At 41.6% G+C, this 12,510-nt stretch overlaps 1 protein-coding gene across 50 annotated transcripts in view; it reads left to right on the top strand.

Annotated features, from left to right (window-relative positions):
• Window positions 1-12,510, top strand: part of LTBP1 (latent transforming growth factor beta binding protein 1) — a 523,079-nt gene that overhangs the window by 138,753 nt on the left and 371,816 nt on the right. For all 50 annotated transcript variants that reach the window (XM_085019627.1, XM_085019610.1, XM_085019630.1 and 47 more), the window contains one exon: window positions 11,947-12,244. In XM_085019627.1, the coding sequence (XP_084875753.1) occupies window positions 11,947-12,244 (298 nt within the window). The remainder of the gene's footprint in view (window positions 1-11,946; window positions 12,245-12,510) is intronic.

Genomic DNA, 12,510 nt, shown 5'->3' with positions numbered 1-12,510 from the left:
GTAATACCACAGTGGGCAGCCTTGAATATAGAATTGAATATAAACTTTCCTAGATTAGCAATGATAAAACACAAATGACGTGAATGTTCTTAGGGCATAATCCAAAATACGGCAGTTTTGCAACTGGATGGACCTAGAAATTACTATGCTAAGTGAAGTCAGCCATACAATGAGACACCAACATCAAATGCTTCCACTGACAAGTGGAATCTGAAAAAAGGACAGACTGAACTTCTTTGCAGAACAGATGCTGACTCACAGACTTTGAAAAACTTATGGTCTCCGGAGGAGACAGTTTGGGGGGTGGGGGGATGGGCTTGGGTTGTGGGATGGAAATCCTGTGAAATTGGACTGTGATGATCATTATACAACTACAGATGTGATAAATTCATTGAGTAATAAAAATAAAATAAAATACTTGTCGACTGGGAGTTCCCATTGTGGCACAGCAGAAATGAATCCAACTACTATCCATGAGGTATGAGGGTTCAATCCCTGGCCCTGCTCAGTGGGTCGGGGATCCAGCATTGCTGTGGCTGTGGTGTAGGCCAGTGGCTTTAGCTCTGATTTGACCCCTAGTCTGGGACCTTCCATATGCTGTGGGTATGGCCCTAAAAAAAAGCAAGCAAAAACAAAAACAAAAAAAAACAAAACTTGTTGACTGCCCACTCAGGGCCCTTCATTTCTCGTTTCTTCTATGCCTTTATTACTTCAACACGTAATTATATGGTGATTTTTTTTTCTATACCTGTCTGTCTTCCCTACTGGGCTCTGATCTCTGTGAGAGCAGGAAATTTGTCTTCTCTGTCTTTTCAGCCACAGTTCTTGGCACAGTGCTAGCATACCAGAGGGAGGGGCTCAATATCTGAATAATGAAGAAAGACATGATGGTATGAAAACAGAAATTAAAGACTTATTATTTAGACATACCTGGTCTTCCAATGAACTATAAAGATGTCATTTATAGTTATGCTTTGTATATGCATACTAATTTAGTCTGTAAAACCCAAGATTTGTTCTAAACTTATGTTTATCACATATATGTACTAGCATTAGCATTCAAAATTATGCTATTATTAGAGAAGGTGCTTGATGAACAACTGACTGAATAACAAAATAACCTTGTGTTTTTATTCCCATTGATAATATCGACATTTAAAAATTATAGTATCACTTTGCAATTCTAGTTTTGAAGGGCTGTAATACTATACTTGACTCAGCCTATATGTTGATTTGCATTTTTCATTGGCATAAATAACACTGCTGTGGACAGCTGGACATATGTATGTGTATTTCCTTTTTTAACTGTTTTCTAGAAATGAGGCTCCTGAAATAGCCTGAAACATATTATTAGCTGAAATGTATTGTTAAACTGCTTTCTAAAAGGCTTGTATCATTTTACTACCACTTTTGTGACACTTTGTATTAATATTCTTACATGTCTTTTAAAAAAAGTAGCCTTAATATTGTATCTCCTTGTTTTAGTTTGCACTTCTCTTGATGACTTAATTTAGGCATTATGTCAGGTTTATTTACTGTTTTCTTTTGTCTATTTCTGGCCTTTTCCCATTTTTTTGATTTTGGTTTTGTTAAAGACACCTTTTTGTTTTTTTGGGTTTCTTTGCTTTCTAGGGCCTCACTGGAGGCATATGGAGGTTCCCCTAGCATAGGATAGGGGTGTGATCGGAGCTGCAGCTGCTGACTTATGCCACACCACAGTAATGCCAGATCTGAGCCTCATCTGTGACCTATCCCACAGTTCATGGCAACGCCGGATCCTTAACTCACTGAGCAAGGCCAGGGATCAAACCTGCGTCCTCATGGATGCTAGTCAGATTTGTTAACCACTGAGCTACGACGGGAATTCCAAGACAACTGCTATTAATTCTTTTTGTATAATAGTATTTTCTGAAAATTGTCTGGTTTTTCTCTCTTTCCTTTTGCTGTTTTAAATCACATATCTACGTGGTCTAAAACGTAGATCTTTAACTTTGTTTTCTTTTTCACTGACTTGAAAAAAATCTTAATAAAACAGCAGTAATAAGACCAGAAACAGAACCCAGGAAAACTGCTGATGGTTTTTCATTAAGTGACTAATTATATTAGACTCTGTGAGTGATTTCACAGTTATTGATGGCATCAGGAGGAGTGTGTTTGGTCTCAGCTGACAGCCTATTTTAAATTAAATCACATGGTAATAAGCTACCCCTGCTGAGCTCAGGCTTCCAGAACCTCTACCTTCCAGAACACAGCTCTTGGGGAATTAGGCAGATGAAGGCTCAGTTCTTGACATAAAGGCATTAAACGCCTCCTAAAGCCATACGAGTCTGCACACAGCCTTTATGACTTGTATTCCATGTAACTTCGGCTGTGCTCAACCATCTGACTGTCTGCTTGGTTAAGTTGTCACTTGAGAGCAGATTAGAAAAGCAAACAGCATAGAAAGAGTGGAGAGAGAGCCTGGCTTGGAGGGGAGAGAACTGTGAAAGCACCCCCCACCCCGAGTTTTTCATAGACATGTTCATAAGGATCCAAACCCATGAGTTATTAAATGTATTGGTGCTTGGTTCACCTATCCAGAACATTCGGTTTTGCGGAATTCTTCATTATTCCACCAGGCTGGGTAGAAAAGGCATTGGGATGTTATACTAATTTTTTTGCTCTTTAGGGATTTTGGAGGAAGCTGACCCAGAGACATTTGCCATGAAAGTGCAGCATCTTATTTGGGTTTGGTACCAGGAGCACACAGAGTGAGAGCAGATGAAAATGTGTGACCTCATGCTATGTTTCTTGTGATTCGATATCACTTAGTGTTATTGAATGACTTCAGAGGGCAGCTGGGAATTACTGTGAAGACACACACAGCAAAGCAATTTCTCACCTGCTGTCTCTGATCACAGAAGACTCAGCGAGACTCACATTTCTCACTGGGACACATGTGGTTGACATGCTGCAACTTGTTTGGAGAGAAAGGCAAGGGGCAGAGAGTCACTCTGTTTGTGCTGTGTGGGCTGGGAGGAGTTTTAAATATAACTAAGAGCTACTTTTTTAGAATTAAAAGCAATAGAGACTGAGCTTTAGGGCATGGGATATTCTAAAAATACAGCCACTGAACTTTTAAAGAACATTAAGTTCAGCTGGTTAAACTGGAGCAGAATTCGAATGTGGAAGAAATCTGAGAGTATTTACTGTTTGGGGCAAAAATTGAGGATTTGTTTCAAACGAGTGTTTTCAGAAGACCAACCAGGATGGAATATGACTTTTTTTTTTTCCTTTGCTTTTGGGGCTACACCTGTGGCATATGGAGGTTCCCAGGCTAGAGGGCGAATTGGAACTGCAGCTGCCAGCCTATGCTACAGCCACAGCAACACCAGATCTGAGCTGCATCTGCAACCTACACCATAGCTCACAGCAACACAGGGTCCCTAACCCACTGAGCGAGTGGCCAGGGATAGAACCCACATCCTCATGGATACTAGTCGGGTTTGTAACCGCTGAGCTGCAATGGGAACTCCAGGGATGGAATAGGATTTTTTTGCCCATCCTGCTCACCCAGGTCTGCAAGCCCAGTATATGCAAACTGGGTTCATTATTGTCATGTTGATAGTTCTGCCACTTTGACCAACCTTATCCCCATTATCACCCCCTTTACCCTGTGATTAAGGATCAGGTTTTAACTCTCTTCAGTTCTCAATTACCTGTTGTTGGATTATTTTTTAAAAATTGTTTTGATTTTGAAAAATTGAAAATTAAACAGAAAAGTACAAAGGATACAGTAGTAAACACCTATGTATCTACTATCCACAGGTAATGCAGGTCCACCAGTTGTCATATTTGCTACCCATTTTTTTTTTCAGAAAAAATTTCCAATAAGGTGACCTATTTCCTTTTCTAGAATTGTTCCACTTCCTTCCCTGCGGTGATCACTGTCATGAATTTAGTGTGAATCCAGTACATATTTTTATGCTTTTGTTGATTTCATATGTATCCATAAAAAGCATCCTGCTTTATGTATTTAAAGAATTACATGGTCAGTTATTACAGTATCATATAAAGAACAGTATTGTAAAGTAGCATCCTATTATTTACTTTCCTCAGTCAATGTTATTTTCAAAAGATTCATCCATGTTGCTCAGTATATAGATCCTAGGTCATGATTTTAACTGCTATATAATAGTCCATTATATGAATATACCACACATTTTAAATTTTCTAATTTTTTATAATGATTTTTATTTTTTCCATTATAGCTGGTTTACAGTGTTCTGTCAATTTTCTACTGCACAGCAAGGTGACCCAGTTACACACACATGTATACATTCTTTTTTCTCACATTATCCTCCATCACAAGTGACCAGACATAGTTCCCAGTACTATACAGCAGGATCCCATTACTTATCCATTCCCAAAGCAATAGGTTGCCTCTATTAACCCCAAATTCCCAGTCCCTCCCTCTCCCTCTTGGCAACCACAAGTCTGTTCTCCAAGTCCATAATTTTCTTTTCTGTGGAAAGGTTCATTTGTGCCATATATTAGATTCCAGATATAAGTGAAATCGTATTATACCACACACTTTAAATCAACTCATCTATAAATGCTTCTATCTTTCTACCATAGTTGGTGTGCAGTGGTAATTCCTGTATATGTCTGCTTAAAGTTTCAGGGTATTAGGGTTTTCGTATCATAACCTTGCTAAATAGCACCATATTGCTTTCAGAGAGGGATCAAATACACCCCAGTGAGCAGTATATAAGAGCTCCCATTTCCCTATATCTTTTCTAACACTTGGTCATAACAGACTTATTGCCATTCTCTTGAGTGTGAAATTGCATCTCAATATTATTTTGATTTGCAGTTCTCAGATTATTGGAGAGATTGCATATCTTTTCACATATATTTCACATTTCATCATCTGTGACAGCCAATTCATATCTTTTGTCCATTTTTTCTTTTTTTTTTATTGGTTTCCTTCATATATCTGGTGACTAATCCTCTGTTGAGTATGTTGCAAGTGCTCATCTTTGTTTCAGTGTTTTATATGGTGTCTTAAATTTTGATATAGTCAAGTTTGGATTGCTACTTACTGTTTCACATTTTCCCCTTACTCCAGATCATGCCGATACTCTGTCATATTTTCTCTTGGAAGTTTTAGAGATCTGGAATGTATATGCTTGTGTTGGGCAGGGATCTGATTTTGATTCTTTTAGATGGGTAGCTATTTCTTTAGCAGCCCCATTTAGTAAGTAGTCTGTTGTTTTTCTACAGATTTGTTATATTGCCTCCATCATGTTGCAAGATGTCATTTATATTTGAGTCTAAGTTTTGTGTTAAATTTCATTGATCTCTTTTTCTATCTCTGAACCAGGACCACATTCTTATCGGTTATGTTAGTTTGTAGAATATTTTGGATTAACTACATGGACACTTAGGTAAACTGAAAAAATGATGCATTTGTTTCTTCATTTCTAATTCTTAGTCCTTTTATTTCTATTTATTTATTTATTTATTTGTCTTTTTGTCATTTCTTGGGCCGTTCCCTCGGCATATGGAGGTTCCCAGGCTAGGGGTCGAATCGGAGCTGTAGCTGCCAGCCTACACCACAGCCACAGCAGCTTGGGATCTGAGCTGCATCTACGACCTACACTACAGGTCACGGCAATGCCGGATCGTTAACCCACTGAGCAAGGGCAGGGATTGAACCCACAACCTCGTGGTTCCTAGTTGGATTCGTTAACCACTGCGCCACGACGGGAACTCCAGTCCTTTTATTTCTTTTCTCTTGTTTTGCTATGTTAGCTGGGACTTTCAATATAACATTGACTCTACAGGTTATTGTGGGCATTTAGCCTTGTTTCCAGCTTGTTTCCAGGAATGCTTCTACAGTTTCCTTGTAATATTTGCTGTTTTGTTACACTTTTTGTTGTGGGATTTGCTGTAGGTACTGTTTACCAGAACAAGGAAATCCCTTTGTATTCCTAGTTGGCTAACAGTTTTTGTTACTGTGAATAAATGATGAATTTTATTGGAAACATTTCTGGATTCATCGAGATAGGTCTTCATTTAACATTTTAATATGGGGGATTCCATGGACAGATTTGGTGACATTAAAACCATCCTTGAATTTCTAGAATTAATTTGGCTTCCTTTTAGTTTGGGAAATACTGTTGTATTTGATTTACTAATATTTTATTTAGGACTTGTGCATCTATGCTTTAAATTGTGATTTTGTATGAGTTTTCTTTTGTGTATGATTCTTGCCTGATTATGATGTTGAGATTTTATGCTTAAGAGTTTAGTTCTGGGGTCTCTACTGAATGTCCTAGCTCTGGCAGGTCGGGACTGGGAATTGGCAGCTTCTAGGGCCTGGGTAGTTTGGCCCCATGGGGCTCCACCCTGTGTCTTTGCAGCTCAGTATCTGGTGAGGTCGCTGGGGACCCTCTGCAGGTGTCTCCTCTCCAACACCCTGGCTTGCAGATTCTAGCCACTCAGCTTCCATCATGCCCTGGTGCTCTCTCTCCCTGTGCTGTGGTCCACAGTGCCTCCTGCAGGCAGTTGGTGTGATCCTGGGGCTCACCTTTGATTCCCTTTGCAAGTCCTCTCTTGCCTGTTTGCCAGTACCTGACAACAGGTGTTTTATATCTTTCATCCAGTTTTGTAGCTCTTTATGTCAACAAAGCCTTGCCTGGTAATAGTTATTCCATCATGGCCACTTGTGGAAATACATTTCTTTAAACACACACACACACACACACACACACACACACACACACACACACAAAACCTTTAAGAGTATTGTGCTGTGTTTGGAGTGGGGAAGGGGGTAGAAGTTTAATTCATGGTGCCTATCGTGAGCAGAAGTCCTTTTATTGGATTATCTACTTAATGAATTGTGCCCTCCCCCCAATTTCTAGTGCCTTTTCACAGACTTAGCATCCCTTGGAAACTTTTTTTCTTTTCTTTTCCTTTTTCTTTCTTTTCTTTTTTTTTGTCTTTTTAGGGCCGCACTCACAGCATATGGAGGTTCCCAGGCTAGGGGTCGAAGTGGAGGTGTAGCCGCTGGCCTACCCAGAGCCACAGCAACACCAGATGCAAGCCGCATCTGCGACCTACACCACAGCTTATGGCAATGCCGGATCCTTAACCCACTGAGCAAGGCCAGGGAGCAAACCCTCGTCCTCCTGGATGCCAGTCAGGTTCACTAACCACTGGACCACAATGGGAACCTCCAAGAAACTTTTTTTTTCTATTGCACTTGAACTTTTTAGGCTAATTCCCTTAGTGCATTTCGTATTGGAAGTTTAGTACCTTGTCACATTTCCATTGTGATGTTTTTTTCTGTTAGTCCATGACCAGTTTGTTTCAGAGGGTCCCTACCCTTCAGAGTTCTTCTAGGACACATTGGATCTAGGCTTTGGACACTGTTTAACAGGCACACTACTAAGTGCTGCTACAGACCACATACATGAGCAGAATGTCTTTAAATATTAATTTTGATTTAAAAACATCTTTGAAGGATTGGCGACTGAAAACCTAGCAGACCAAGTCTGGAGGTATAGACATTATTATGTAATGGATTAAAAGCCCACTTAGTATCTTCCTTTTATAGATGTCCTCACCTCCCAGCATCCTTTGGAAAAGAATGGCTCTGCTTTGACGTCAGTCAGTCCACCAGGCTGAGGTTCAGGCACCCATCCTAGGGTATAGAAAGTCCTGTATTAGCCAGTTAACAGATATGATGGTTTATATTCTTGCTGGCAAATAAGAGAGCTTTGTTAAGAGATGATTAATACATGTGACAGTACACGTGAAACGTGAAGTGAAGGATGAAAATGGTGAGGAGGTTCAGGTTATAAAAGATCAGGAGGGAGTTCCCGTTGTGGCTCAGTGGAAACGAATCCGACTAGGAACCATGGGGTTGCGGGTTCAATCACTGGCCTTGCTCAGCGGGTTAAGGATCTGGCATTGCCACGAGCTGTGGTGTGGGTTGCAGACAAGGTTCGGATTCCGAGTTGCTGTGGCTGTGGTGTAGACCAGCGGCTGTAGCTCCAATTCGACCCCTGGCCTGGGAACTTCCATATGCTGCAGGTACAGCAAAAGCTGGAGGGGCTGGCCTGTGTTTCAGGACAGAGCACCCTGTGTGCAGAAGCAAGAAGGGGCAAGCTTCTGCAGGGATGGACTGGGGGCCATGAGGGTGGGATGTGGGGTTGGGGTCCAGCTGTAGAGGGTCTCGAAGGTATCTTGTGGGAAGCTGTGTTGAAAATTTTTAAATGAGGGAGAAAAAAAGTCAGAGCTACTTTGGCGGGAGACTAGTCTGTCAGCAGTCTGGTAGGATTTTGTTCCCTCTTCTGCTGGTTCTCAAGTTTGGCCGCACACTGCAAGCACCTAGAGAGTTAAAAAATCAAAAACCAAAACTGATGCATGAGCCCCTTCCCCTGGAGATTCTTATTCAGTCAGCCTGGAGGTCGGCGTGGGTTTTGAGAGGTTGTAGAAGCTCCCCAGGTGATTCTAATGTGCTGCAAAGCCTGAGAACACACCCCCCCCCCAGCCCATCGATAAGATCTTGATGTAGTGTTTACTTGTGTTGAACCACAGCTGGCCATGCAAATGCAGAATCCAGTGGCGGAAGACATTTTTAAAGAACTTCTGTAACCCTTAGACTCTTTTCCATGTAGTTCAACACTTCGGTTTAGAATAACAGTTTTCTTCAGAAATCGAGTCACAGAAAACAAACAAGTGGTTACCAAAGGGGAGAGGGACGAGGAAAGAGACACATCAGGGGTAGAGATTTACCAGATACCAACTGATATGTATGAAATAGATACGCAGCAAGGATGTAACATATAGCCCAGGAAATTATAGCCATTATCTTTAATAACTCTTAATGGCACGTAATCTGTAAAAATACGGAATAACGGTGCTCTACGCCTGAAACTAATGTAATATTTTAAGTCAACTATACTTCGACTTAAAAAAAGAATAACAGTTTTCTCATGCATGCCTACCAGTTTTTTACAATTGGTCGTGAAGCAGATGGTGACCAATATATACTTTTGGAAAGGACCCATAATTCTCTTGCATGGTCACGTGGAAAACGATTTTTAATTTTTAAAAACATGAGGAGTGCCCTTGTGGTACAGCAGGTTAAGGATCCAGCCTTGTCCCAGCCTTGTCACTGCAGCAGCTCGGTTCACTGATGTGGTGTAGATTCGATCCCTGGCCTCCGGGAACTTCCACGTGCTATGGGCATGGCCACAAAATAAATAACGTTCAAAACAGAAGGGCAACATAAAACAAAGCATCTATCATGGCAAGAATTCTGTAACATAAAAGCTATTGAAATGTGAAAACCCCAAACTGTCAGTGATAAAAATGTCAATTCTCAAAAAAAGGTGTTAGTGGAAGACTGCCAGTTTCCAAACACTGCATTGTCAGTGATTTTCAAACTTGAGTGTACATCGGACCCACCCGGAGGGCAGTCAGATTGTGGGGCTCTAGCTTTGGATTTAGCAGGCCAGGGGCAGCCTGAGCATGTGCATTTCTAAAGTGGTTCCAGATGCTGCTGCTGCTGGTCCAGGCACCACACTTTGGGAAGTGACACGTGGGACCTGCTCTTGCACGAGGTCCAAATATCATAGGAAAAATGGCTTGATAAACAGTGGTTGTAGGATGTGAGTTTTGCTTTTCATGGAGGGGGGCTTGTCTTGGCAATTAGGGAATCTGTTCTCCACTCCTCCCTCTCCCAGTCGAAGTCAGCCCCTCCTATCTTCATGCTCCAGGAGGCTGCTGCCAGAGCTCAAATGAGGAAGGTGCAAGAGAAAATTGTCTAACCATTCTCCTTATTGTCTGTTTGTAATTTACTGTGAAAGGGTGGCATTGTAGACAGTCGTACAATTATTAAAGAACGTTTCTTTTTTTGTGTGAGTTTTAAGTTCTTTTTCTTTTTTTCTTTCCCTGCCCCCTCACCTTACCACATGTAAAATTTGAAGCGTTGAAAAAAATCGCTCTTCTTTTATGCCTTTAACCCATGCATGTCATCCTCAAGACAGTTCCTTGTCGTATATTCTCCATGGTCTGAGGGAGAGTTCAGTGCTTGACCTCCATCTAGGTACCAGCTTTTGTAAGCCACGCTGTGCAGCCTTCCTGGTAGATTTGCAGTACACCTTGGGAGGGAGCAGAAGCGGAAATCATTCTCAGATGTTCAACTGAAACGTGTTTCTAATTGAAAGCATGAAGAGAATGTATACATGAAAAGTGCCTGGGGGGGTTGATCTCTGGCACAGGCTCAGTTTTGAAAGCCCCGTCCAGTCCTCGCCCGTGGCCACTTCTGTTCTCCCTGGGTGGAGCCCATTTCCATTCCTGCGACATTCCATAAATAACCGTGGCTGAGTAGGGACCTGATGATCATCAGTCGGCCAGGAAAACGCTGATAAATTAGAATCTTGAACTCTAGAAGTGCGTGGCTTTTGACTTTGAATTCTAGAAGCCTAATATGGAAAGAGCCCTTGGGGACTGTTTTAGAACCAGCAGCTACTGCCCGCCTCCTGCCCCTAGACTTGTACAGGTGCAGAAGCCAAGCTAAAGTAACTTACCCCAAGGTCACCTTGGGAGCTGGCTTCATTTTTCTTTTCTATTCCCCCTGCCGCCCCCCCGCAGGAATTCTTCCGAACTTTTAGAAACATTGTCCGCCTAGTATTCTGACACTTGACAGCCATTTCTTATCATTATTTATTATACCTAATAGGAATTGTGTTGTAGGAAGATAGGAAAAGTATCTTCTCTCTTTTATAGAAAATCAGTAGGTTTCCGGGCTTTTGGGTCTTGGTCATTTGGCTCTTCCATTACTGAGCCCCCTCTGGTTCATATCCCTGATCTATTTTGTAATTGTTTGTGGACTGCATCTTACATTGAATTTTGTGGGAGATTTAGTATTGTGATCTGCCTGAGGACCAAGAGTTTAAGTCAAAGCTAGATTGCACAAGGTTGGCATAAATAAATGTATTTGGACAAAAAAGAAGGGAATGAAGGAATCATGTCCATAGGCCTATGACATTAATAAATATTAAGTCAGTAACATCTAAATTCCTAGGAGACCTCGCCTATGATAAAATCCATTTACCTTTCCTGTGACCCATAACTTTAAAACTGCTTGGCCACAAGTCTGGTGATTCAAAGTATACACATCCTAGCAAAGAGGAGATAAAGAGGCTGTTTCTGTTTGGTCGCCTTTTGGTATAAGATTAGGGATGGTGTATGGTGCACTGGCTTTTAAAATATATACATACATACATATATATACACACACACATAAAAGTGTATCGTAGGTGACTGTCAACCTTTCTATCCTTGGTTCTTCTCTTAAAAAAGCAAGTTGGACTAAATTTCTGAAATAGTCATTTCAAGCTCTGATAGCTTATGCAAGATGAAGGCTGTAACACCTTTTGTTTGGGGTTTGGGACTGGGCTTTTGTTTTTTGCCAAGTCTTGTTTGGATACCTAAAATTTAAACTTAAGCCACAGAACTCAACTTAGAAAGGGCGGGGTACTTTCTTAAGTTTCCCCTCTGTGTTTCTGATGCATTTCTAAGGGGCAGCTGTAGTAGCATGCTTAAGAATGATGCCTTTGGAGCCAGTTCACTTGAATTCAAATCCCAGCTCTTCTGTTTACTAATGAGTGTGTGACTTTTGTTTCTTCTTCCATAAAGTGGACAAAATGAAATATCTACTTAAACCAGTTGTTCAGGGGTTAAATTTGTCAATATCTGTTAGAACAATGCCTGGCATTTAGGAAGCTGTTAATAAATGTTAGCTGTCAGTATTGTCATCATCGTAAACATCGTCCTTATTCTATTTTGTTGGGGAGCAGCCTGATGCTACTGGGAAGCTTTTGGAAGAATTAAGAATGTCTACAATGCTTTTCTTCAAAGTGTGTGTCTCTTGTCTTTCCACAGCAAGCTGTGTTCCACCATGCCAGAATGGAGGGATGTGTCTTCGGCCTCAACTGTGTGTGTGTAAACCAGGGACCAAGGGCAAAGCCTGTGAAACAACAGCTGCCCAGGACACCTCATCACCAGTTTTTGGAGGACAGAGTCCTGTGGCCGCTTCTTCCTGGGTCCCTCCTGAGCAAACAGCAAAACACACTTCATCTAAGAAGGCCGACGCTCTACCAAGAGTCAGTCCCATGGCCCAGATGACCTTGACCCTCAAGCCGAAGCCTTCAGCAGGACTCTCCCAGCAGATACATTCTCAGTGAGTCATGTTAATCTTGCCTCCAGCTCAGGAGCATCTTAAGTGCTCTCTTGGACGCATTGCTTCAAATCACTCTCCCTTTCCTGCACAATTGGCAGAAATCACTTGGATAATAATGTCTCTTTCTCTCTTTTTTAATGGCCACACCTGTGGCATGTGGACGGTCCTGGGCCAGGGGTTGAATCCAAGCTGCAGCTGCAACCTACACCACAGCTGTGGCAACACTGGATCCTTGAACCCACTGTGTCAAGCCAGGGATTGAATCC

This window comes from Sus scrofa, chromosome 3, assembly GCF_054392235.1.
Source record: "Sus scrofa isolate SSC_HxYL_T2T_F1_AM1 chromosome 3, Sscrofa_HxYL_maternal_Yorkshire_Landrace_v2.0, whole genome shotgun sequence".
Lineage (NCBI taxonomy): Eukaryota > Metazoa > Chordata > Mammalia > Artiodactyla > Suidae > Sus > Sus scrofa.
Note: the sequence above shows the minus strand (reverse complement) of the source record. Positions and strands in the feature narration are given on the sequence as shown.